This window comes from Lampetra planeri, chromosome 4 (genome assembly GCF_965212315.1).
Source record: "Lampetra planeri chromosome 4, kcLamPlan1.2.h2, whole genome shotgun sequence".
Lineage (NCBI taxonomy): Eukaryota > Metazoa > Chordata > Hyperoartia > Petromyzontiformes > Petromyzontidae > Lampetra > Lampetra planeri.
The window spans coordinates 31,100,465-31,124,975 of NC_136110.1; the positions used below are offsets into that span (position 1 = coordinate 31,100,465).

A 24,511-nucleotide genomic window follows, 5' to 3' on the forward strand; every position below is an offset into this window, starting at 1 on the left:
TGTTTATAGTCCATACAAAATTATGTACAAACGTTATGTAACTTGGCAATGTTGAATGCATGTTGATCGAGCGAATGAAACTGAACATACCTGACCTAAAAACCCGAAGAAACACTACAAATGAAATTGTAAACATTTTATACAAAAAAATAATAAATTCTCGAATCACACCGCAACCCTGCCACTCGCACTAATTCGTCGATTCGTGACAAGCCGAACTATCGGCGTGAGTTTCGCAATCCCAGTCGGTCATGGCCGTGACCACTCCCAATGCCTCCAATCAGTCAAGCGGTGCCATGCGTTGAAGTTAAAAAAACAATTCCTGAACACATTTGACGAGCGAACGCAAATGCGTGCATCGGTGGACTTCCAAGAAGACATTCAAGGTTTTGTTTTTGTTTACTTAGACTAGCGAGGCTAACAATGTAGCCTCCGCAGCTATAGATAGGCTCGCTCTCACGGCACACGGCTTATCGAATTGTCGGCGCCTGTGAAGACGCCCGTGGTGGCGGTGTGCTCGCTATTGTGCCTCCAAGTGCGGGTGTCACGCATGCAGGAGCACCTGAGACTCGTCGCATCGATGCACGATGCCGAACGTGCATAGCCGAGGGCTGCGTGTCACGTTTGGGGGGGGAGGGAGGATGGGGCCATGCGTGCGTCCGCAAGTTGCTTAGACAGAAGCGCGCTGACAACAACAACAATAACAACAACAGTTGTCATTCGCCGCCGCTCTGCGATGCGTCAGGCCTTTGTGCTGTGCTCGCCGCACTTTGAGAAGAACGCGTGGAAGCGACAGAGGGATGAGTTGCAAGAACACACGCCGAAGGTGTCGCGTGTGAACTGGTTGCGGTGACTGGCGGACGCGTCACCTGCAACTCCTTCGAATTTCATTTGGTTAAGGAACGAGACACTTGCTAACCGCCCTTGTTTGAGCCACCTGATTTAGTGCGTAAGCTGCCCTGCTCGTTGATGTGAGCTTCGTGGAGGGGGTGGGGATAGGGCGACGTGGATGCAGGAGCATTTGTCACGAAGCAGCCCCCCTGCACATCCCTATAAAAGCTGATCTTGACACAGTTGGTGCCGGTCTTCTGAAAGCCCTCTCAGCTTTACTCACACACACACACATACAAAACAAAGGGATGTGCATTGCAGTGTGCCACGCCGGGCCACACGCTGCAGTTGGTTTGCTTCATGCAGCAGTGATGATAGACAATCCAATTATCTCGAAGATGTTTATGATGTTAAGAACATACCAGACGGGCCAGGCACAGAAGGTGTGGCAGAGGTGCGTTCCCTCAAAGAGGCATCTATCTATATTCTACGACAAACTGTCAACTCAGTTGGAATGGGTATAATATGCATATTGTTTTTTTTTATATATAATGTTCTCATTAGTGCTTGATGTGATGGGCCATATATTTTGCATGCTTAAAAAATTGTGTTTTTTCGTCATTTAAATCCTCTCGGTCTTGGTTTCGTGCGCAAGCCTTGCGTTGCCCTGCGCTGCTGCCGCTCGCTTGACCCCCCCCACCCCCACCCGGGATCTCTCTCTCTCTCTTGAAAACGAAGCTCGAAGGGTCGATGCGTTTTTACCTGGCCATGGTGATAAGGTTTGGCTTAAGTGTTCCCGGCTCGACTGTTATGAAAGGTGTGTCGTACGCTGGGAGTGACGCTGAGGGAAATCGCCCGTGGTAGTTTTAAGATGAGGTCAGTAGATTTCTTGTGTCATGTGCTCACCCCTTTTGACGATGATAGTGATTTTTTGATTAATAACCATTCTCGAACGAAGCATCACGAGTCGCGAGCAAAGTGGAAAATGTCAAAGAAACTGCAAAACAAAGTGTCATAGTGTTTTCCCAAACTTTGTAAATTGGTTTTAATAATAACAATAATATGGATATTTTTTCACATTTATACCATACATATTCTCAAAGGATCACTCTATTGCATCTTGCTAACGTTATATATCATACAAGATTATATATAATACGTAATTATTTAGTACACTTCTTGAGCAAAAACAAAGAATGGTGACTGGCATGTGAGCCTACGAAGGCCCCGTGTGTACACAGTGGGGTGAGCTTGGGTCCAAGTCAACACCTTGTCTTTTTCATGGTCACGGGATTAAAAAATAAAATCCTTAAGCTGCTGAGGTTCATAGCTCATGGGATTTCTCCAGGATGAAAATAAAGTTTCTGATTCTGTGTAACCACAGACTGGAGGTGACCAGGTTGCTTGGAGATCAGACCATTGAGCTGCCACTGCTGAGGTCCTGGGCTTGACTGTGGCGTGGGCCACCGGTAAATACTACTGGGTGCCCAAGTGTAGTGGCTTGGTGGTCTGTGCCCGGTCATCAACAAATGCAGAAGGAGAAAAAAAATCCGTTATTAAATATGTTTCAAAAAATATATATCTTGGTACAATTCCAGCTCTGAGAATTAAAACAAATATTAACATTTTGGCTTCACTGACAAGCAATGAAAATAACTCTGTAGTAGGGCCCAATACTACGGATAACAGAGTTAATATGAAAGGCTTTCAGAAGCAATTCTGCATAACCCTCCTCTGCAGTTTGTTGTATGCATGCTGACCTTCTTTCACACGATCTATAACGCACAGGAGTGATGCCCTGCTCTGCCAGAGTTCCGAATGGAAGCTTCATCCCATGACATAAAACCAAAAGCACAATTCCAATATATGGAGAAGTTCAAGTACCCTCAACGTGCTGAACTTAAGAAATTGGAGGGAAAGAACCGATTAGTGTGCACGGAGTGCAGGTGGCAGCGGCCTGCGTCCACTGGAGGTCTCACGCTGGGTCATTGATAACACTGGTCAACAAAAAAAAAATTCTGGCCTGGACTTTTGCAGCTGTTTTAGACTAATTTCAGGGTGCTGATTTCAAATCTGATCTCAGATTTGCTCTATCACATCATTTTTATGCTATCGGCATACCCCATTTTCATTGATTTTACCCAAAATTAACTCTGTCACTTATGATTGCAAGTTGTTGCGAGTCAGTGACTGCTTTAGTGTTAAAATATGGTGCTGTATTTTTAGGATAGTGTGTTTATAATATAATTTTATGTAGATATCCACATTTATTTAATATTTTTCTTCTGCAGTTTTTATTGAAAATGCAATATTTGATATCTCAAAAACCTAATGTGATAGAGAAAAACTGATGCCAGATTTGGAATCAGCACCCCAAAATTACCTTAAAAACCGTCGGAATACCTTTTGCCAGAAAAAGTGTGTTGACCAGTGTAATCTGTCTCTTCGTTGTACAACATCTTGGGATAGCGACCTTAGCAGGACGCCTTGAGCGGGACTCGCTGGGCGTGCAAGACACATCTCTGCGCGTATTCGTGAGTTTCCGCGCCGTGTGCGTGCGGCTGTGCGCGGTTAAAACGCGAGCGAGCCTGAAGGTCGAGTCAGTGCCCTGTGTTTGAGTGGCATACGAGAGCAATGCGAGCATTGCCTATCGCGAATTGTGACACTGCACGTATTTATGGTTTGTGATTAATTTGTAATCACCTTTTCCACCTCTGCCTGTCCCCCCCCCCTCCTCCTGTCCCATCATCATAATTTTCCCTCGATCTCCTCCGATTGCTCCACTTTTCTAAATAACAATTCTCTAATTAATCTCTCTAATTAACACCTTAATCCCTCCCTTCCCCCTCTCTCTCTACACATCCTTGCTATGTGTCACACTCTCGATCGCCCCGCTTGTTTCTCTGCCAATTCCTTTCCATCAACTCCGCACACCCACACACCCACCCACCCACCCCTATTCTCCCAAACCTTTTACCCACCCTGCAGTTGTTCCACGTGGGCCACATCACGGTGAAGTTTGCCAACTCTCCCCGACCGAGCGTCTGGCTGCTGGAGCGATCGGCTGACTTTGGACACACGTACTCGCCCTGGCAGTATTTTGCTCGTAAGTCCGGGGATGCCGGAGAGGGCGAAGTGTGCGTTGCGTTCGTGTGGCGTCGCGACGCATGCGGGGAAAGCAAGCGGCGCTGCTTCACCGTGATAACGCCACCTCTGATTTAGTTTTCTCCCCCGAAAGAAAGGTGTGTTTTTCAATCTCAAAAAGTCGGTACGTCTCACATAATAGGAAAACCTCGAGGATGTTTGTACGTTGAACTTGTTTCGCACCCTACATAGCCAACCATGCTAACCAGAGGTGCCGGGAAAAGACAACAAACTAAACACAAAAAGCAGTTTTAAAGAAGTGTGCGCCTTACAAGTGACTAATATGTCTAGCGGTCACAGACAGGATCAGGGTTCTGTCGGACTGCATTGTGTTCCCATTCCATGGGCTCAAGCATATATTTGATGAGAATAAAGAAAAAATCTGCAGCATTCACTCAATGCCATTGTATGATAATAATGTTCTTTATGTATCTAGGAAACGCTTATCGAGTCAAAATGCTTCTTTTTCAAGAGGGCCTTCGATTCGGATGTTTGACCAGCTCCTAACATGTACAAGTTCATGCGCAGTGACTTTGTCAATCCACTCTGCCGGATGAGAGCCTCCCCACACTGTGAAGGTCATGGGGGCTTTTTAAACCATACTTCACCAGGCTGGTCTGTGCGGGTTTGTTGACGGCCGGGAGCATAGAGATAGCGTACTCTGATGCCCACAATCATTAATATATATAATCTCAATAATAAGTGGTGGATTTATATGTCAATAGATCAAACTCACCCCATGATGCTGGAAGTAATTAGCAGCGAAACGTCAAACAAAAATTTGTAAATGTTGTGGATTTACTCGCCAACACACCGGTGGGCTGAAGTAGTTACTAATTGCCACGTTTTGTTTACGGGACAAACCTTACTAATTGTCGGGTGGTGGTAAGCTAACGACATATTTATTCTTACGCGATCTAACCCAAAGAAATCTTTATTATGAAATGGATCAACATCATTAATTCCTGTCCCTGAGGTAATGATTTAAATGCCGGTATTGCCGTGAGCGGGGCTTATTTCAGCCGGGTGTGTCTGGGTCAGCGACCCAGAACATTTTTTTCCACACCCGGCACACCACATCCAGTATAGCTCTGGCTATGACTGAGGCCACCGATCTCGCACCACCAGCGACCTGGAAAATATCCAGCGAAAAGTTACGCTGTAATGAAAATGAATCTGCCTGCAAGGGTGCGCGAGCTTGGCGCAGTGCGGACTGCCCCGTGACCATTGGTGGCGTTTTTTTTTACCTCCGCCCACGCGGCCACGCAGCCACGGAGCAAGAGTGCCAGCGGAGGTTTGGGGTTGCGGCCGACGAGCGCGTGAGCCGAGACGACGACGTCACGTGCTCCACGCAGCACTCCGGCATTGTGCCGCTCGAGAACGGCGAGGTGAGGCGCCTACGACCACTACGAATTCACTATTTTTTTAAAATTTGTAATCTTGACTTAAAGCTTTCGTGACTGCAGGAATTCATATTTTTGGGTCTTTCGGTAAAAATCACGTAGATAGGTTATTTTCTTTGAACCTAGGAACACGTCCAAGGGGACATCCACGGCGGAGATAGAGCGATGAGATTAGTTCCCATGTGCACGAGCTAGATGTATGGATGGATTGCATCGCCCGACCATGAGGGATGGCTATGGCTCGGGGAGGCCTTCATCCTGCAGTGATCACGTCTGCTGCTGATGTTTTTATGATACCAGAAAGTGTCATAAATTGACTCGGCTCCTGCATTCCAAAATACTCCACCCCAGTTGAATAGAGTCATTAGAATTTACGTCTCCTGCCACTAAAGCTGTTACCCCCCCGCCCGCAAAGCTGCCCTTTGCTCGGTGAACCTTTGACACTTGACCCTGGCGGTCCCCGTACGCAGGTGGTGGTGTCGCTGATGGGCGGGCGTCCAGGCGCTACGGACAACTCCATCTCTCCCGCGCTGCGCAACTTCACGACGGCGTCGCACGTGCGACTGCGCCTCCTGCAGACGGGCACGCTGCCGGGGCACCTGTTGGCCAAGGCACACCAGGACCCGACCGTCACGCGCAGAGTGAGCGACGCTCGCGTTGCCCGGAGACGCCCGGCCCGACACCCCCTGCCCCACCCAGCCCAGCACGCTGCACTTCTCCCCCCCCCCCACCGCCAATTTGCCACACGGACAAAGCACCCCAGCAATGTCATCCTGTTTGTAATAACATCATCAACTAAAGCGCGAGCCTATTACAGTACGACGCAAAACTCTTTAGGTCCGACTACATAATTCGAGTGGTACATTCCCAACGCAGCTGAACCATTTATAAGGATGGGGGAAGACATGAAAGCGGGAGTGGGCCTGTGGCCCCGATAAACTGGGGGCGTTGTGACAGCACTAGAATGCATCATCCACTAACTCTTAAAAAACACGAGCTTAAAGCCATTTGTTTAACCCAGGCGGGGGGGGGGGGGGGAAAGCATCACTGAGTTGCGAGACTCATTTTCAGGTGGGTCCTGTCACATCGGAACGTTTGGCCAATTCTATTCAATGAGTGTTTGGCTTCACGTTGAAGGAAAGCGGAGAACCCAGAGAAAAGCCACCGCACGCACACAAGGGGGTGACTCTCATCTCTGCGATCTCCTGGCCACTTCACTGCCCAACGCCTGGCACGACCCTGGTGGCCTTCTATCCGAGTGCCAGCCAGGTTCTAAGCTGCTTAGATTTTGATATCTGATGGGATTGAGTTGGCATTGAGGATGGATTGGTCGTAGGCAGCTTAAAATAATGCATAGCCTAAGGCAAGTCAATACGTTGTGCTCGATAATGTAACATTTAAGATGCTGTAATATGCAGATACTTTATAAATCTAAATTGTATAAGCGATGTCCAACTCTTACATGATAATGTTACTCCAGTTCTCTTAGTGACTGGCCGCTTTGGGTATACAGGCCTTAGGGCATCTGCTAAACTAACGTGACGACACATTTTTAAACAAAATAATCAAGTATTTCCTTAGAACGTGATGAAGGTGGGTGCCTTCTTACGCGTCAAACCAGCACCAGTGAGTATAACAAAATAAAGTAATAATTTTGTTGACATACAGACAACATCGACATGTAGACTGTGTGCAGGCTGCGCTGACCGCCTCTGCTTTGCCTCCTCTGCAGTATTTCTACAGCATCAAGGAGATCAGCGTTGGTGGGCGGTGCATGTGTCACGGCCACGCGGATTCGTGCAGAGCGCGGAACCCAGCCAACCCCTACCGGTGAGCGGGCCACGTCACCACCCTCCCAAACACCCACGCTGAACCCAGATGGTAACCTGGCCCTAGAACTAGCCCTCACCCCTAACCTGGATGATTAACCAAACCCTCGGCCTAACCATAGCCCTGATCATAATCTAGCCCTAAGCCTAATCCCTAACCCTAAACCAAACCTTAATCATAAACTGCCGATAATGAAACCACTGCCATCACATCCAAGTTACTCTGTTAGTGCAGCTGCACTTGACACCTCAATGTGCAACCACAAGCCACGGCTATGGCCTTGCCAAGCCTGCCGAGCTACACCCGGGCAGTCACTTGGCCTGTGAAGTTGTGATTGTTATGAAGAATTATTGTTATTATTGCAACTTGTAACGCATTGAAATAATTATGATCTCGTGAAGACAGACAATGATTCAGAGGCTGCGAGGAATCAAAGGCGAGCGGGAAAGGCAGGCGCACGGTGAGCTTAGATAGCTCTGCGGTCCTCTATACACGAAGGTGTTATCAGTCAATTTTTGAGTGTTTGCACGTAGGAGGAAACGGAGAAATCTGGAATAAACCCACATTTATGAGGGGGCATCTGCTCGACGATCCACCAAACGCTCGCCGCCTCCCGCAAGCGCCGGGTTAACGGGCAGCGACGCGCGTGGCCACCGCCACCGCCCCGGCTATTGACGCGTGGCGCCCCCTTTGTCTGTGCGCGCCCCAGGCTGCAGTGCGAGTGCCGGCATGGCACCTGCGGAGACTCGTGCGAGCGCTGCTGCCCCGGGATGCAGCAGAGGCCCTGGAGCCCGAGTGGTCCCGACGGCGCCAACGCTTGCGAGCGTGAGTTGCACCCCCGCGCCCCCCGCGCCCCCCAACCCTCCCCCTCGTGCCATTGAGCCGCGCCAACGTGACCTGGCCGGCACGGAGAGGAAGCGGCCGTTGGCTTGGGACGTGGTGCCAAGACGTTTTCCGCCATCACAGCATCGTCACTGTCACGATCGGTGTCATCTTCTTGGTTCTTTCGGTAAAGTCACGTAGAAGGGAAGTAATAAAATAATAAAAATAAATAAAAATAAAAGTGAGAATTGTTTTATTATGTTTTATTTTTATTATTTTATTACTTCCCTTCTACGTGACTTTACCGAAAGAACCAAGAAAATAAAATAATTCTCACGACGTTTTGGCCACAACGCAAGCAGCCGTCCGCAGAAGCGCATAGCATGCGCTTCTGCGGACGTCTGGAACGCTCTTCCTTCCAATATTAGGAACCCACTGGAGCTATGCACTTTTAAATAATCTACATTGAAAACTCATTTCTTTAAAACTCCTTTTTGCGTTTAGTATTGTTGTCCTTCCCCCCCGCACCTCTGATTAGCACGGTTGGCTACGTACGGTGTGAAAGAAGTTCAGCGTACGTACGTACCTGTATAGCTCATACTGCGCGGCCCTCTGCTCACGCTGCTTGTGGCCCATCGCGCTCCCCCCCCCCCTCTCTCTCCGACAGCGTGCAACTGCCACGGGCACTCGGACGAGTGCGTGTACGACGCCGAGGTGGACGCGCTGCGCGCCAGCATGAACGCGAGCGGCGGCTACAGCGGCGGCGGCCTCTGCCTCAACTGCCAGGTGCGGGCCCTCGCCCCGCCCCGGGGGGGGGGGGGGGGGAGGGGGTGAGCCCCACCCCGGGGGGAGGGGGTGAGGGCGAGCCCCCCCTTCACAATGCGTGCCGACCGTACAGAATGAAGCGGCAGGCCGCCGATTTTTGTAGACGCTTTTGGCGCGTGGGCCGAATTTCAAAGCAAAAATCGCATTAAATGTTTTTTGCCTCCACCCCCACCCCGCAAAATATGGCATGAAACAGTACGATGTGCTATGAAGAAGAGCCATTGTCTCCCATTATTTAATATTCATTTATTTTAAGGCGGTGTTTCTTACGAGCGTGTTGAGTTTTTTTGGCTAATTTGAATATCAGTACGCAGTGGAGGGTTTTAAACGTTAGCAACCTACCACTTGAATGACTCGGGTTGTAAGGTTGAGCTTCATCAGGGTTGGATTCCGAGCCATGGCCGGCATGAGTGCCGAGTGACATCAGCACCGGTTCCTGGGCCTCCCCTAGGTCAACTGCACCTTAAATGAGTGTCTGGCTGTAGCAGTCAAGCTGCTCGGTCACTGGACCTGAATGGTCCTGCATTGAAACCCTGACAGTGGTTCATCGTGTCACCATCAGCATTGGAGAGGCAAAGGAGTGGTGCCGTGCCAACCTTTATCGGTGCTCGCTAACAGCACTTCCCCCACCACTCTGCTTAGGCTATACGAGGAGGATCGTTATCTTTGTGCATATGAGTGGTGTGGGTGTGCGTGTGTGGATCAGCCGGTAACGTTAGGGTCTCGTCTCTGCTCACAGCACCACACTTACGGCATCAACTGCGAACGCTGTGAGCCGGGATACTACCGACCGACCGGCGTGTCTCGCGAGTCCCCAGACGCCTGCAGACGTGAGTCCCTTTTAAACTAATAAACTATTTTTTTTATTTTACCCGGTAAAGCCCCCACTGAGCTACACAGCTCAGTGGGGGCTGTGTAATCACGAATGAGAGCTCAACGAAGTGGAATATCATTGTGCGGAAATTTATCGCGACCAAATTCTCTAAAACGCGTGATGTTGATTCTAAATGTGGAGGGAAAACCGGAGGACCGTTAGAAAAATCCACGCGACCACTGGGAGGACACGCAAACTCCAAATATACAGCAGTAGGCGTCAGGGTCAGGATCAAAACCACAACATCCTGTATGCCTTGAGCCAGGACTGGAAAGTCCACATTGTTACTCCGGGGTGGGTATATCCCATATGGCAACCACTCTTGACTGCCCCATACAGTGGCGCTTATTTTATTCAACCACGATTTGAGCTCAGAACCTTCGGATAGGTAGCATTACCTTGAAGTCATGAGTAACTATACAACACAATATTGAACACTAACTAATGGAGAATGCATTGACTACAGTCTTGACTGCAATGTGACTTCGAACAGCTGCAACCTGGTACTACTTTGCAAAAACGTCTCCTTACAAAGCCGGGAAAGTTTCTCAATGAGAAAAACATTTTGTTCTTTCAAATAAAAATGACCTCGTATCATCATCAGGTGTTACCAAGAGCTCAGCTCGCACGATTTTGCTTGCTTTTTAATGCTCCTGTTTGCTGAAAAACCAAATCAATTGGCTAATTTGCCCACGTGACGACTTGAGTGGATTGGCCCTGTCGAGCGGTAAAGGGTTATAGTTACAACAAAGTAGCAGCATTCCTGCACGGTTGAACCCGAAATAAACGAATTATAAAAAACATCGTCTTGGTTCTTTCGGTAAAGTCACGTAGAATGGAAATAATAAAATAATAAAAAAACATAACAAAACATATATTATATATTATATTATTTTTATTTTATTTTATTCAGTTTTATTTTTATTATTTTATTATTTCCCTTCTACATGACTTTACCGAAAGAACCAAGAAGATGAATCCCTGCAGTCACGAAAGCTTTAAATCGAAATATAAAAAACATTTCCTCGGTTATTATCTTCCGCGAAATTGCAATTTTGTGTGCAAATCATACCCTTTGAGTGCGCACTGCCCAGTTACGCGAGCTCATCCCCGGGTTGTCGGCGTGCGCTTGCAGCGTGCGCATGCAGCGGCGGGAATCTGGCGAGTACATGCGAGGATGGCAGCGGTCACTGCCACTGCGCGCCCGGCTTCAGGGGAGACACGTGCAACCGCTGCGTCGAGGGACACGGCAGATACCCGGCCTGTCGCCGTGAGTCCGCGTGGGGGATGCAAGGAGGTTGTGGGGTTATCTGCAGGCCCTGGGAGTTCAGGGGTCATGGGGGGCCACGAGGTGGGGCAGGGCAAGGGCTGTGTTGTTGTTTGTGGGTCAGTTTCCCAAATGTTCTGGAATATTCTCTCTTTAAAAAATAATTTTCAGAACGTTTTGTCGCCTTGTCACGAGTGGTACCACATCATTTCAATTTCCTCTCGCCTTTGTTTTTCCCTTACAGCTGTGGAGACCTCGGTGGAGATGACCCCACAGAGGCGGCTGCCCAATATCCCACAGAGAGGTAGGCGCACCCTCACAGCAGCTGGCCGTGTCTCGTGCTGCTTGTTGCCGTGCACGGCAGCTGCGGGCGCTGGATGCAGCGGCGGTTTAATGTTGGCGTGCCGGAGGATTAACCCAGAACCGAATGAAACCGGTTGGGAATAGTAACGCGCACGTGCATCACGGGTAACGCAGCTCAGTCCAACGTGCGTACGTCCTAACAAGCATTTCTCGGAAGTATGACAAGTTTTTCTCAGGACATACAAGAATAATGTTACGATGCTATGATGGTCTGAGCAGCACCATGTTTGAGCCCGGCTGAATGCCTACGTGTTGCGTTCTCCTTCCAGATCAGCCCTCGGTGGAGATGACTCCGCAGAGGCGGCTACCAGGCATGCCACCCAGAGGTACGGCGTCGCCCGTGCTCGCAGTGGCTGAGTTGCACCATGCGTGTCACGGTGGCGAGATGTTATCTCCCTCGCCTGGTATGCAGACGGCCGTCGGTTTCCATCCCGAACCTAACGATGCCTGCTGTATATTTGGAGTTTGCGTGCCTCTTTCTCATGATCATCACCATGGCTAGGAGATGTTAACTACCTCGCCTGGTATGCAGGAGGCCGTGGGTTCGATCCCGACGCTGACGATGCCTGCTGTATATTTGGAGTTTGCGTGTTCTCTACATTTAGAAACATCCGTTTAGATTATTTGGCTGCTATACATTTTCACGTGATAAGCCACTTCGTTGAGCTATCATTTGTGGCCAGGTCGCTTCTGAAAAGGAGCTTAAAAAGCTGAATGGGCTTTACCTGGTAAAATTAAAATAGATCATAGCTATATTTTAATAGTGTCTGTGTGTGAGTGTGTGCGCAGGGGATCCAGTGACCCGAGTTAAATTCCCACTCACGGAATTTGTTTTGCATTAGTGACAATATTGAGATGATCACTCTCCACACTTGATAACCCACTTGAATCACAAGGTGGCTGAAACTTGGATTTAAATCCATTACCTCAGGGCTGCAGGCTCAGTACTCTGACCCCTGAGTCACCATATATTTTAAACACTTTCTAAATTGTGTAATCATCCCTGAGTACGGTACATGTGACTAAATATAGTCAATAGTTAGTAATCTATAGCCATTTGTTAATCCACTGCTGGATGAAGATCTCCGCACACCATGCAAGCCATGGGAGTTGTTCAGCCACACTTCACGATGCTGGGCAGTGTGGGCTTGTGAAGTGGGAGTTAGAACGAGTTTAGGTATCACTCGCCACCGATGGCAGCCACGAGCAGAAATGGAACTCAGGTCACCAGATTCACGGCGCTGTGTGGTAATCACTGGGCTGTCGTTCCACCACACTTGCAGTTTAATATTGTTGCTACGATTACGCTTTGTCTACCTGGGAAAGCCTCACTGAATCTCAAGACTTTTTCACGAGGGTCATGTCACGTTTTTACTGTAGGTGGCGGAACTGCGGCTGTGTGTAATCTCAATTGAGCGATGTTGTTCAGTGTTGGGATACATTTGAAAAATTGAGAGGATGAAGGGCCAAATAACAAACTTCCTCTTCAGATAAGGACACGTGTTTACACATTCCTACCTCGTATTTTTTAGAACAAACATATCGAGGATGCGTTGAATGATTAAAACAAAACGAGAGAGGTTTTTATTTAGTTTAACACGTGGGCTTTCGCGACCAATATTATTTTTGGGCTAGAGCGCGTTTTGACGTTTCGCTGGTAATTACATCCAGCATCATCGGGCGATTTGCCAGAAAAAAGTGATGCAATCCACCTGCTTCCGGTCTTAAATAGATCAAACCAAAAAGCCTTTATTATTAATAGATTATTATTCTTCATACACGTGGGGGAAATATCTCGACCTTCCAGCTGCAAGTCCAGCAACGGACACGACACTTCACCATAGCTGACCTCCTGCCCTCTCTGTCACAACACCAGGCCCCTGCTCTCGTCACGCGTCCGCACGAGTGACACCGCTCAGAGAAGGGGGGTGGGTGGAGGGGGCAGAACAAACGCAGGTTGACGCTCCTTCCTTTCTCCCTAAAATTCCTCCTCCCTTTGTTTTTTTTCTTCCTTTCAGCCGTGGAGCCCTCGGTGGAGATGACCCCACAGAGACGGCTGCCTCATGCCCCACACAGAGGTAGGCACACCCTCATGGCAGCTGGCCGTGCACGGTCGCTCTGGGCGTAGAAATGCAGCGACGTTTGAATGTTGGCGTGCTGGAGGATTAACCCAGATGCTGATGAAACGAGTTCAGAAAAGTCAAATGCATCGTGGGCAATGAAACTCTATCCAGCGTGTATGTATTGTCCTAACAAGTGTCCATTCTTGCACTTCTTTAATGACGGAGTGTATCGAGTTGTAGTTGTTGTTACTTCTGCAGTGAGTAGCGTTCGTGCCCACTAAAACGCCGATGTGTTTCATTCTCCGTGCAGACAAGGAGCCCTCCGTGGAGATGACCCCACAGAGGAGGCTACCGAACAAGCCGCACAGAGGTACGACGGCGTTCTCATTCGCCGTGGCCGAGCGAGAGCGCGTGGACACTCATGCGGTCTTTTTTCGGTAAAGTCACGTAGGTAAAAAATAAAATTAAAATTAATAAAAGTAATAATAGAAATAAAATAAAATAATAAATCACGACGTTTCGGAGGCAACACAAGCTTCCGTCTTTAGGTGGAACAGTCACAGCACGATTGCTGTATCAAGTAAATTTTAATTTTATTTTGTACCTACGTGACTTTCCCGAAAAAACCTAAGAGTATGAATCCTTACAGTCACGAAAGCTTCAAATCTAGAACTCATGAGGTCCCTTTTTTTAGCTGTCTCTAATGTCCACCGCTCGCCCACTCGCCCACCCACCCCCCCAACCCACTGTCCCACGCCTGCGTGTCTCTCTGCGTGTAGTCTCTGAGTGCAGGGGCCCTGGTGCCACCTCCAGCCACGTGGATGCGAGCAGCGGCCGCTGTCGGTGCCACACGGGGTTCGAGGGGGCGCACTGCGAGCGCTGCGCTGGAGGATACTTCGGATTCCCTCTCTGCCAGAGTACGTGGCTTGCGCACACCTCCTGATGCCCTCACTCGTGCGGTACTTGGCGACGGTGATACATTAGGAAGGGTCCGTCTCAGTGTATTCTTCTATATATCCAGATCAGCTCGAGCATCCAGCGAATCACGCAACTTTTGTGTCCCCAACTAATCTCCACCCCCTGTGAAAACAGACACCGCTCCTCCTCCGTGCAGCTCACTTCTGCTCGCTCCTTCCTTCTCTCTCGCTCGCTCCCTCCCCTCTCATCATCACAACTCTCATCCCTGACATTATGGCCCGGTCATTCCCCAAGTCCCCCTCCCTGCCCAGTGCTCCTTCTTCGTTCCGCTCATCTCCGCATTGCAGACTTCTGTCCCGGTATTCTTCCTTTCCTTTCCCGCTCCTTTTTATTTTTCCATGAATTACATCCCTGACTGTCCTCCCCTTCCAGAAGTGTGTGCAGTGGGTAAAAGGTTTTATGAAATCGATAAAGCATTTTAAGCTCTGGAACTCATGGACTTAATTTTTTTCCCAGTACCATTTGTTTAAGCAGGTGTACTTCAATTCATTAGAATTGCTCTTGCTATTTTGGTAACCCAAGTCACTCTTTCAAATGCGACTCTATCCTGCTCTCTTGAGTTCTCTCTTCCTGGTTAAACAAAACAACCTTGAAACTCGATTGTTTTTATCTTTTTGAGTGTCAGTCTACGTGTGGTTGTGTTGTGTAGTGGTGGGGAGCGGTCGTGCAGAGGTTAGCACGCTGCGCTACGAACCCGGCGACCCGAGTTCGATTCCCACTCACAGCCAACACCAGTGACGATTATCTGAACTGGTCCTGGGCCTCTCCTAGGTTGACTCAAACTCAAATGAATACCTGGTGCGGTGTGTAAAAACATCGCCAATGGGGAGACAAATGCGGTCGGGCGTGGTGTTGGCCACCCATCCCATCGTGTGCCGTGCCAGCCTTCATAGGTACTCGCTAACAGCAATTACCCCAACAGTCTGGTAAGGCTATACAGGGGATCTTTGTCTTTTTTTAAGCTCCTATATGTGTGCATTGTATGCATAACCTGCGCTTGCATGTATTCATGTGAACCCGTGTGTGTGTGTATGTGTGTGTGTGTGCACGTGTGTGTGTGTGCACGTGTGTGTGTGCGCACGTGTGTGTGTGTGTGCACGTGTGTGTGTGTGTGTGCACGTGTAGTGTGCCAGTGCAGTACGGTGGGCACCCTGCCCGAGGTGTGTGACTCCACTGGACGCTGCCTGTGCCGCCCCGAGTTTGACGGGGAGTCATGTGACCAGTGCGGTCCCCTCCGCCACTCCTTCCCACAATGCCTCGGTATGTCCAGCGGTGTGGCTCACGAAGCCAGGATGTAAGACCACACAAGCTAGTCACTGCCAGGCCAAGCGGTGTAACACGAAAGTTACCGATTTAAAATAATTACCGTTACTTGTTGAAAAGAATGCAATATTTATTCGAAATAAAACTATTCCAAAGTTCTATTGGAAAATTCTAACAGTGTTCAAGGCATGCCCTTTTTGGAATAATATTTTTATTTCCACAAATTGATCTCAGTTTTTAAAAATATTTTCCCCCAATGTCATCCCAACCCATGATGTTAGAGAATGGCCCATGGAAGCGGATAATGCAGAGCTACTTCTGAGTTCCCTATCAAGTGACAACCGGTCTACACACAGTAGGGGGCAGTTCTCTCTCACCCACTGCACCGCTGAGAGTCGTACTTGTCGCACAACAGTCAAACGGCTATTTTGAAAAATAGAAGTGTAGTATTATTGTTTAGTATGATCATTTGCGAACTGGACTGAGTCCATCCACTCACCACTCATAAGGACCCAGTTTCATCACGAGTGACTGCCTGCCTTCTCAGCCAATGAGACCCAAAACATGAGGACGTTTAAGCGAATGCTCGTCGATACATCTTGAAGGCAAATGTTATACTTGCTGGTCGTTTTTATTGTTGTTCAGAATGTGGGATTTTTCTTTCATCGCCCACGCCGCTTGTTTATCTGGACTTGGGCGATGAAGCGGATCAGGTGGCGGTGGCGGGAGATAGACGGGGGGGGGAGGGGGGCGATGGGGAGCACATTGAGCGTTACTCATCTCCCGAGTCGGGCTCTGAAGCCCCGTGTATTAATATAACACCACCGTCATCTGTCCAGAGACCCCCACCATAGTCCCCTCCTGAGCCACGGTTTATATTTACAGCTGCCGTTATGCCTTATCTTATCTCATAATAACGAAATTCATATAGCACCTTAACCAAGGCGCTTTACAAGGAATTAACAACGGTGCAATATATGAATGTAATGGGTGGAGATAAGGTGAATAAAATAGATGACAGGCCGCAATTTGGGGGGCGAATCTGCGACGCGTGAATTCGGTGAAAGCGAAATTGATGACAGTGAATGATGATGGACGGAGTGAATGAATGAGGAATGAGTGATAGCCTAGCGAGCCAATTCTCGCTGCCACTCATCATTATATACAGAGGCTTTCACGGCCAATATGGTCATTCATAATTAGTTTATTTTGGCTTCTGTTAACGTCTAACGATGCAGGTTGTAATCTCCAGCGAAATATCTGACGGTGTCGGGGGTCTGAAAATGTTGTTCATAATCCAACAATACCATTCCATAAAATACCAAATCATGTGGCATATTTATCCACGCGACAACTTTCTTTCATTGGTTCTATGCGGGGAATATGTATGCACATGTGTGTTGAACTTCTTTCGCACCGTACGTAGGCACCGTTATAGTTGAACATTGACATTATACCTTCACAGACTAACACAAATGAAACTAATGACGAATCACTTCGGGATGTGTCTGTATACGCTTAGAGAAATCTTTCTTAATTCGAGGTCACTTTCTTACACTTGTGTGTGTCGAATGCCCTATTCCTCACTCTTCCCCGCATGACACAAACCTGTCTCCTCACGTGGTGCTCGTTCACACATTTACAAGAATTGACGTTGACACGCCGCACTGTGAAGTGGTCAGGTGGCTAAGTGGCTAAGCAGTCAGGGCACTGACCAGGCGTTGCTGAGGCTGAAATCGGGTTTCAGCCACCCGTGACTCTACCAGGCCGTCAAGCCCAGTGACTCTTGACTGCATAAAAAAATAATCGCCTTGAATTTTAGTTTTTACTTTTTCACTTCAGCACATTCTGCCTCTGAGAGCTAAATAATTTCAATTGCCACGTGATGAAGGCCTCTATTCTAGGGCCTGTGCGAATGTGCACCACTCGTGTCAATAAGAGGTAATTGCAGGGCCTCTAGAGGTAGTTGAAGGGACTTCAGAAGTAGTTCTGTAATTTCATCTTCCAGAAGCCATTCTCTTTCATGGAGCGATGTTACACTGCTTCCTGTTAGAGTTTCAAAGAAACCGATTTTAGTCGAGCGAATACAAACTTTGTATTTATTACAAACTTAATATGGCCATTCATTTACATGCGATGAACACTCTTTGCGGGGCATATTCAAGGTGTGCAGCTTCGTTTGGGTAAAGAGATCTATTTCAAGTGACTTCAGAAGTAGTTCTTTGTGGCATCGTTTTCCGCAATCATTCTCCGGCACGGCGACGGGAGAACCGTTTCTCTCGCTCCCGCGGCGTTGCAGCTGCACCGTTGCAGCTGCACCGTTGCTGCTGCACCGTTTGTGCTGCACCGTTGCTGCTGCATCGTTGCTGCTGCGGCGTTTTTCCCGGACCCGCTCCAGCGAAGCGTGCGCCTTGACTCTTCCCCCCCCCCTCCCCCGCGTTGCAGGTTGCGCGTGCGACCCGTTCGGGGCGGTGGCCGAGGACTGCAGCGGCCAGGGCCAGTGCCGGTGTCGTCCCAACTTCGTGGGCCTGCGCTGCGAGGCGTGCGCCCGCGGCTTCTACGCCTTCCCCAGCTGCATGCGTACGGACACAGCCCGGCGCACGAAGCTGCTCGCTCAGGCTGCCCGGCTACCCACACGCGCACACACTCGCACGCTTTGTCACTCGCATGCCCGCTCATCTACCCAACGACCAAATTTCGATTTAAAGCTTTCTCGACAGACCTGTTCTCCACCTGAGGACGGCTGCTTAGCGTTGTGGCCGAAACGTCGTGAGACTTATTTTATTACGTTTTTATTTCTATTTTTTATTATTTTATTATTTCCATTCTACGTGACTTTACCGAAAGAACCAAGAAGATGTACCCAACGACCGCTAACTCTCACATCGCGCACCCGCTAACTCAAGCTCTCGGCAAGCCATTCGCTCGCCTGCTTAATACTTTGTCTACGCTCTCTCCCTGACTTCTAAATTGTCAACCAACCAACCATTTTTCTCGTACCCCCAATCACTCACCTACTAACTTACTTCCCCAGTCACGAATTCACTTTATCTACTCGTTTCCTGACTACCAACGCTCCCACGTAGCTGCTAACTCACCTACCCGTTCGCTCAACTCTTCTGTTGCTCAGCTGCTTCCTCACCCCCTACCTTCTCGACACATTTCCTCACCACTAATTCCTCTGTTCATGCACTTGCTCACCCTCTCGCCGGCTCATTAACTCACCTATTCAGTTCTTCACCTGCCTGCTCACTCTTTTGCCGACTAACTCCGCATTCGCCAACTCTCCCACCCAAATCGCTCGACGACTCTCCGACTCCCCGTGGATTTACGCCAAGTGATGCACTCCCTCCTCTACTCATGATCTCACGCTCACCCATCCAATCACCCACCCACACGTTCATCCACTTATTTAATTCTTCTGTTAAGCACTCACTGATCAATTATTCTTCCCACGCATCCATTATCATGAACGTACAAGCATGCCCTCCCTCCGATTACTCATTATACAGCAATATCGCTCACATTTCTGCTCACACTTTTAGAAAACTCCCCCCTGCCCAACTCATTCATCGATGACAACTGTACCAGGGTTCGCAGGCATCGAGGGCAGCAGAAGGCGGTACAGAAAAATCCATCGTTGTGCTGTACTTCTACGCTGCATGTCTTCGCCAACCCACACTGACAAGCGTGATAAAGCATGCCATGCAGAGGCCCAATCCAGCAGTTGATTGACCCAGAGCTATAGATACATTTTTGCTCCTTGAAAGTCGAGGGTTCAAATCGCCTTACGACGTTCGAACCTGGTACCAACGATACCGGTGCGTCGAGAAGTAAAAGTGCTCTTAAAGAACAAACAAAATAACGTACCCGCGCCGCATTTTCCTCCCGCGCAGCGCATCGAGGTGCCATCATGCCGTGCGTGCGTGTCCCCCGCGTGTGCGCACGACAGCGTGCGACTGTGACGTGCGCGGCTCCTTCTCCGGAGAGTGCGACGCGGCGTCGGGCGCCTGCAGCTGCCGCGCGGGAGTCTCGGGGCGGCGCTGCGACGCCTGCGCTTCAGGCACCTACGGTTTCCCCGCTTGCCAGGGTGAGTGCGCGTTGCGCGTTGCTTGTGTTTTTCATTTTTGGAAGCGTGCGTGCGTGCGTGTGTTCGTCTGTCTATGATTTTGTAGATTTGAAGCTTTCGTGACTGCAATACAGGTTTTCAAATTTACCCATCATCAGATGTATGCAGTGTGCAATGGCTTTATTTATATCTGTATGGGGATTAGGGTTGCCACCTGACCTAATCTTCTTAGCTTTTTTCGGTAAAATCACGGAGGTAAAAAAATAAATAAAATAAAAAAAACATTTTAAATTGAAATTATTAGAACAAAACTTTTATTTTAATTTTACTTTTATAAATACAAATTTTGTTTTTTACATACGTGATTTTACCGAAAAAACCTAAGAATATAATTTTGTATTTCTCGTGCGTTTGCCACTGCGTCGTGTTCTCCTGTGCGTCCTACTCCGTCTCCATCTGCCGCCCCCGTAGTCTGAAACTCCTTTCCGCCGGTCATCTGTGCTGTTGACTTCCTGCCCCCTGCTCAAGTCCAGGCTCAAGAAATCTCCATTCTTCTTTTCTCTGCCCATGCTTGACTGCCCCCCCTCTCCATGAAATGAACGTGGCCCACTGTTTCTGTGGCGGTCACAGTCACGCGCCGTATAAATCGACGTCGTCTTGCATCGGCTCATCTGCCCGTGTGTCCATCGCTGCTCCTCGTATTCCTCCAGGGTAAGTAATGATTCTGACACTCTGTCTGCAGCGTCCGGTCTGCTCACCCGTGTGTGGTTTTGTCCTTGGCAGTGCTCTACTGTGACCCTGCCGGCTCAAGAAGCGGCTCGCAGTCGGCCCAGGTGAGTCGGCCAGGAGTTCAGCTCGCGCGTCGTTTTGGTGTCGGCGTGGCGGCACGCGAAACGTCGCGAAGAAAAAATGAGCTCGCCACGGCTAACCCGAAAGAGTAGCTTTTAAGAACATTTCTCATACACGGAGCCGTGAAAACCTACATGGATACATCGTTTATTTTTCAAAGTGCACTAAAACATTTGTTCGTACACGTTCAGTACAACATTATGCACTGCACTGGGAATTTTCTGCACTGAAAGGCCCAACGGCGCTTGTGTGTATAGTTTATTTCGGCCAAGGGGATGAGATGGACCTTTTCCAATAATGAATTCCTTCACACATACATACACACACACACGTTAATTTACACAAAACATTGAAGTCACTATGATGGAAGTGGTATGCAAGCATGATAAAACAAAACACTTAGCACGTTTGTCTATAACACCAAGAGAGTAAGCTGACATTCTGGGTGGTTGTCTTTCTCTAGAGAAGAGGTCAAAGAGGTCAATGACTTGTAGTTAGAGATCACACTTTACGCCGTGGGGCTCCAAGACAAACTGAGACATTTGATGACAAATGACAAGTTACACTTTAAGACGGGTACCTTATTAGTAGACACACATACGCACGCAGCAATGTGATGCGGCCGCTGCTGCTGCCGCTGCTGCTGCCCCTGCTGCTGCCGCTGCTGCTACAGAGGACTGTGCGTGCGGTGTTGCTGTCGCAGGCCGGGTGTCGGTGCCGCGAGAACGTGCAGGGAGCCAGCTGCGGCGTCTGCAAGCCCCTCCACTGGGACCTGCGCGAGAGCCACCCCCAGGGTTGCAGAAGTGCGTCTCACCCCGCAGCGCATGAGCTTGAATCAACTAAACCATTGCCTTCATAGCATCTCGGCTCGACTCAGTGGCCTGGCTGTCGAGTGTGCAGGCGGTGTAACTGCACCGCGGATCCTGGGCCGGAGGAGCACGGGTGCCGGGCTACGAAGATTGGGAGATTTGGACAGGGGGCCCTGATTTTGTATTCCTTGCACCAGGGCCCATGCCAACCACGCTATGCCACTGACTCAACTACTGCACCTCTCCTCCATGGCTTTCCCAAATCACTCACTGAGCAACTCCAAATCACCCAGAATGACTGTGGCCAACTTCTTGCCTGCGCCGCTAAATGCGACCACATCAACCGAAGTCCTCGTATCCTTCCACTGGCTCCAAATCCAGACCCAGGTCAACTAGAAGATTTCCTTCACCGTCTTCAAAGTCCTCCGCGAATTCACGCCAGCTTACTTCTCTCATCTCACGCTACTCCCATTCGCAGTATCTCCGCTCGAGCTCCCTACCAAAGCTCGGTCAATGCGAGGTCACTCCTTCTCCATTGCTGCTTCCACTCCCTTCCTCTGGCCATCCGCACTGCTGAGGCACTTTCCCTATTCAAGTCCAGGCTCAAGTCCTTCCTCTTCTATTGAGACGGCAACCGATTGTCCGTCTGTCTCTGGGCGTGTCTCCATCCGGACGGAACAAGCGTTCGCCAAACTCTCTAGAGCAGCGTTCTTCGTTGCAAGGCCCGCGGGCCACTGGCAGCTCCTGGTGTCCGTTAGTGAGGCCTCTGACGTGCGGCCCCCGACAATACGCAGCACGTGACAACACCCCCCATCATCGTCGTCGTGCTGTCACAAACCCAATGGTTTGAAATGTGTGGCGGCCCTCACACTGATGATGTTTTATTGGCGAAAGTGACCCCCTCTGAACATTCGTGAAGAACACTCCCCTAGAAGCACACGACTTGGGATGTGGCCATATTTAAGTTTATTTATAAATCCAACTTGCGTCGTGTGTGTGCGTGTTGCACGTGTTGTGTGTGTGCGTGTTCCGTGTGACCACAGGCTGCCAGTGCGACAGGGAGGGCGCGCTGAGTGGGCTTGCTGAGTGCACACAGGTCGGTCACCCGTCGCTCCACGTCCGCTCAGCTCGGTCTCGTTCGGCGTAAAAACGCTGTCGCCCAACAGTGGAACGTTGTTTGTTAAACGAGCCTGCCGATGGTGGCTGTGCAGCACGCGGCCTGTAGTCCAGCACTGTGGAGGCAGCGAGGGATGGTGGATCGCGCAAATGTTGCGAAACTCCCTTCCCGTGGAACGTCAAGGAGATGTCGTACTCCGGCTTGTCAGGAGAAGGCAGTCCAGCAAAGTGTGGACGAATGTCATCTGTCATTTCTGTATAGGATAGTGTTTCCCTCTTGCAGGCCTGGGTTTTCTCTGGGTAACTCTGGGTTCCTCCCACATCTATGAACACTCATTCATTAGCTGGAAACATCTTAAAATAGAGAGGAGTGCAGAGCTTGGGCAATGGTTGGCGCCTGCTCATTGCGTGGTGGCTGCTGCCTTCCAGGTCATGTCTGTGGTTCCTCAGCAAATTGTGAGATGCGATTTGCACGAACGATGCCGTTTAAAACTAAACGTTATTATAAAATGTTTAACATGGGCTACGTTTTACGATTCCGGGCTGGGAAATATTACGTCTGTCTTTCCGTGCGTTCGAGATCACTTTTCATACTCTTTGGTTCTTTCGGTAAAGTCACGTGGGTATAAAATAAAATAAATAATTTTCCATGTTCTCACGAAAGCTACAGAATCGCTACGAAATCCAATGGCTACGTAACGGTGCTGCCCAGCTCACCTCCACCAACGACAATCAGAGACGAGTCCTCGACGAGCCCAATTATGAAATGCGTACTGCCAAAAGTGAAAAGCTGTTATGCATACAAATAGATAAACACGCAGCACTGCCATCTTTCGGCCAGAGCTCGCGTATAATAATAAATAATAATAAAAGCAAATAATACTTGAATTTATATAGCACCCATAATGTAGCAACGTCTCAGAGTGCAGTTTTTTTCGCCTCGGCGACTCCCACGATGGCAGCCGTTCCGATGCGGCACAAGGTGAACATAGCACCGTGCCTACACGTGGGCATTAACTAGGGTGCCAACAACAATAATAATACAACAATTTGTAACGCGTGCAAATTTCGCGAAACACACAAATTGTTGCGTGACCTGAAAACTCAGAGGCGCGATAATAAGTGTCGGTGTTGACGTCGAATATTCAAGTTTTCATTAGATTTTCCCTGGAGGAGGGGAACTAAAACTATATCCACTCAAGCCCAGAATAAACCGTCGCTGCGATGTATTTGTTGTCAATGCAACTACGACGCAGTGACTGATACATGTTGTCCCGTGGATGGATTAGCCCTTCCCTAATCACGTAGACTTTCCACCACTGCAGACATTAATTGAGCCCAGCTCCACCCTCATTAGAGTGTGCTCTGGCATTCCCCAGAGGAGGCAAAGATCCCTAAATCTGACCCTGCCTGGGCCTCAAAGGCGCTAAATAAGAAGTGGTGACGATGGCGATGGAGCTCGCCGGGTTGGATTGCGAACGCTGCGCTTGTGTGTTTGCGGCGGCAGGAGACGGGACAGTGCCCCTGCAAGCCCCACGCTGATTCCCGCACGTGTGGCCGGTGCCAGGAAGGCTTCTTTGCTCTGAAGGCCTCCAGCTACCTGGGCTGCCAAGGTGTGTGCCGCTGCCGCAGTCGCCTCCCGAGAACGAAATATTTTTAACCAGAAATCCCCTTCGAAATATCTTAATCGATCGTGCAGCGTCTTGAGATTGCCATCACGGATGCTTTGTAAATACACTTCGTGTTGTTTTTTTATTGCCAAGTGGTCACTGAACCACTTCCGAGCTTTCCCGAGGTTGACTTGGCCTTACCTGGTGCAGTGTCAGAACGTTGACACTGACTTAGACGTTGGACATAGGGCAGCTTATGTGGTGCTCACTACGCCACCCCATTTTGTGCTTTGCTGGCATTAATAGGTGCTCGCTAACAACGCTTGCCCCCCCCCCACCAGTTTCTCAGCATGTCTCCGAATTAATTGGGTGCCTACCTAGTCGTGCAAACGTTA

The 24,511-nt window shown here is 49.3% G+C and overlaps 1 protein-coding gene across 2 annotated transcripts in view; it reads left to right on the forward strand.

Moving 5' to 3' along the window:
- LOC144717933 (laminin subunit alpha-5-like) overlaps positions 1-24,511 on the forward strand; it is an 88,186-nt gene that overhangs the window by 17,653 nt on the left and 46,022 nt on the right. For both annotated transcript variants that reach the window (XM_078593744.1, XM_078593745.1), the window contains exons 3-22: positions 3,820-3,937; positions 5,245-5,363; positions 5,849-6,019; positions 7,111-7,208; positions 7,918-8,033; positions 8,698-8,816; positions 9,595-9,685; positions 10,865-10,999; positions 11,241-11,300; positions 11,629-11,685; positions 13,378-13,437; positions 13,733-13,792; positions 14,202-14,339; positions 15,526-15,660; positions 18,109-18,243; positions 19,616-19,753; positions 20,516-20,565; positions 21,285-21,384; positions 22,434-22,486; positions 24,014-24,119. In XM_078593744.1, coding sequence (XP_078449870.1) covers positions 3,820-3,937; positions 5,245-5,363; positions 5,849-6,019; positions 7,111-7,208; positions 7,918-8,033; positions 8,698-8,816; positions 9,595-9,685; positions 10,865-10,999; positions 11,241-11,300; positions 11,629-11,685; positions 13,378-13,437; positions 13,733-13,792; positions 14,202-14,339; positions 15,526-15,660; positions 18,109-18,243; positions 19,616-19,753; positions 20,516-20,565; positions 21,285-21,384; positions 22,434-22,486; positions 24,014-24,119 — 2,059 coding nt within the window. The remainder of the gene's footprint in view (positions 1-3,819; positions 3,938-5,244; positions 5,364-5,848; positions 6,020-7,110; positions 7,209-7,917; positions 8,034-8,697; positions 8,817-9,594; positions 9,686-10,864; positions 11,000-11,240; positions 11,301-11,628; positions 11,686-13,377; positions 13,438-13,732; positions 13,793-14,201; positions 14,340-15,525; positions 15,661-18,108; positions 18,244-19,615; positions 19,754-20,515; positions 20,566-21,284; positions 21,385-22,433; positions 22,487-24,013; positions 24,120-24,511) is intronic.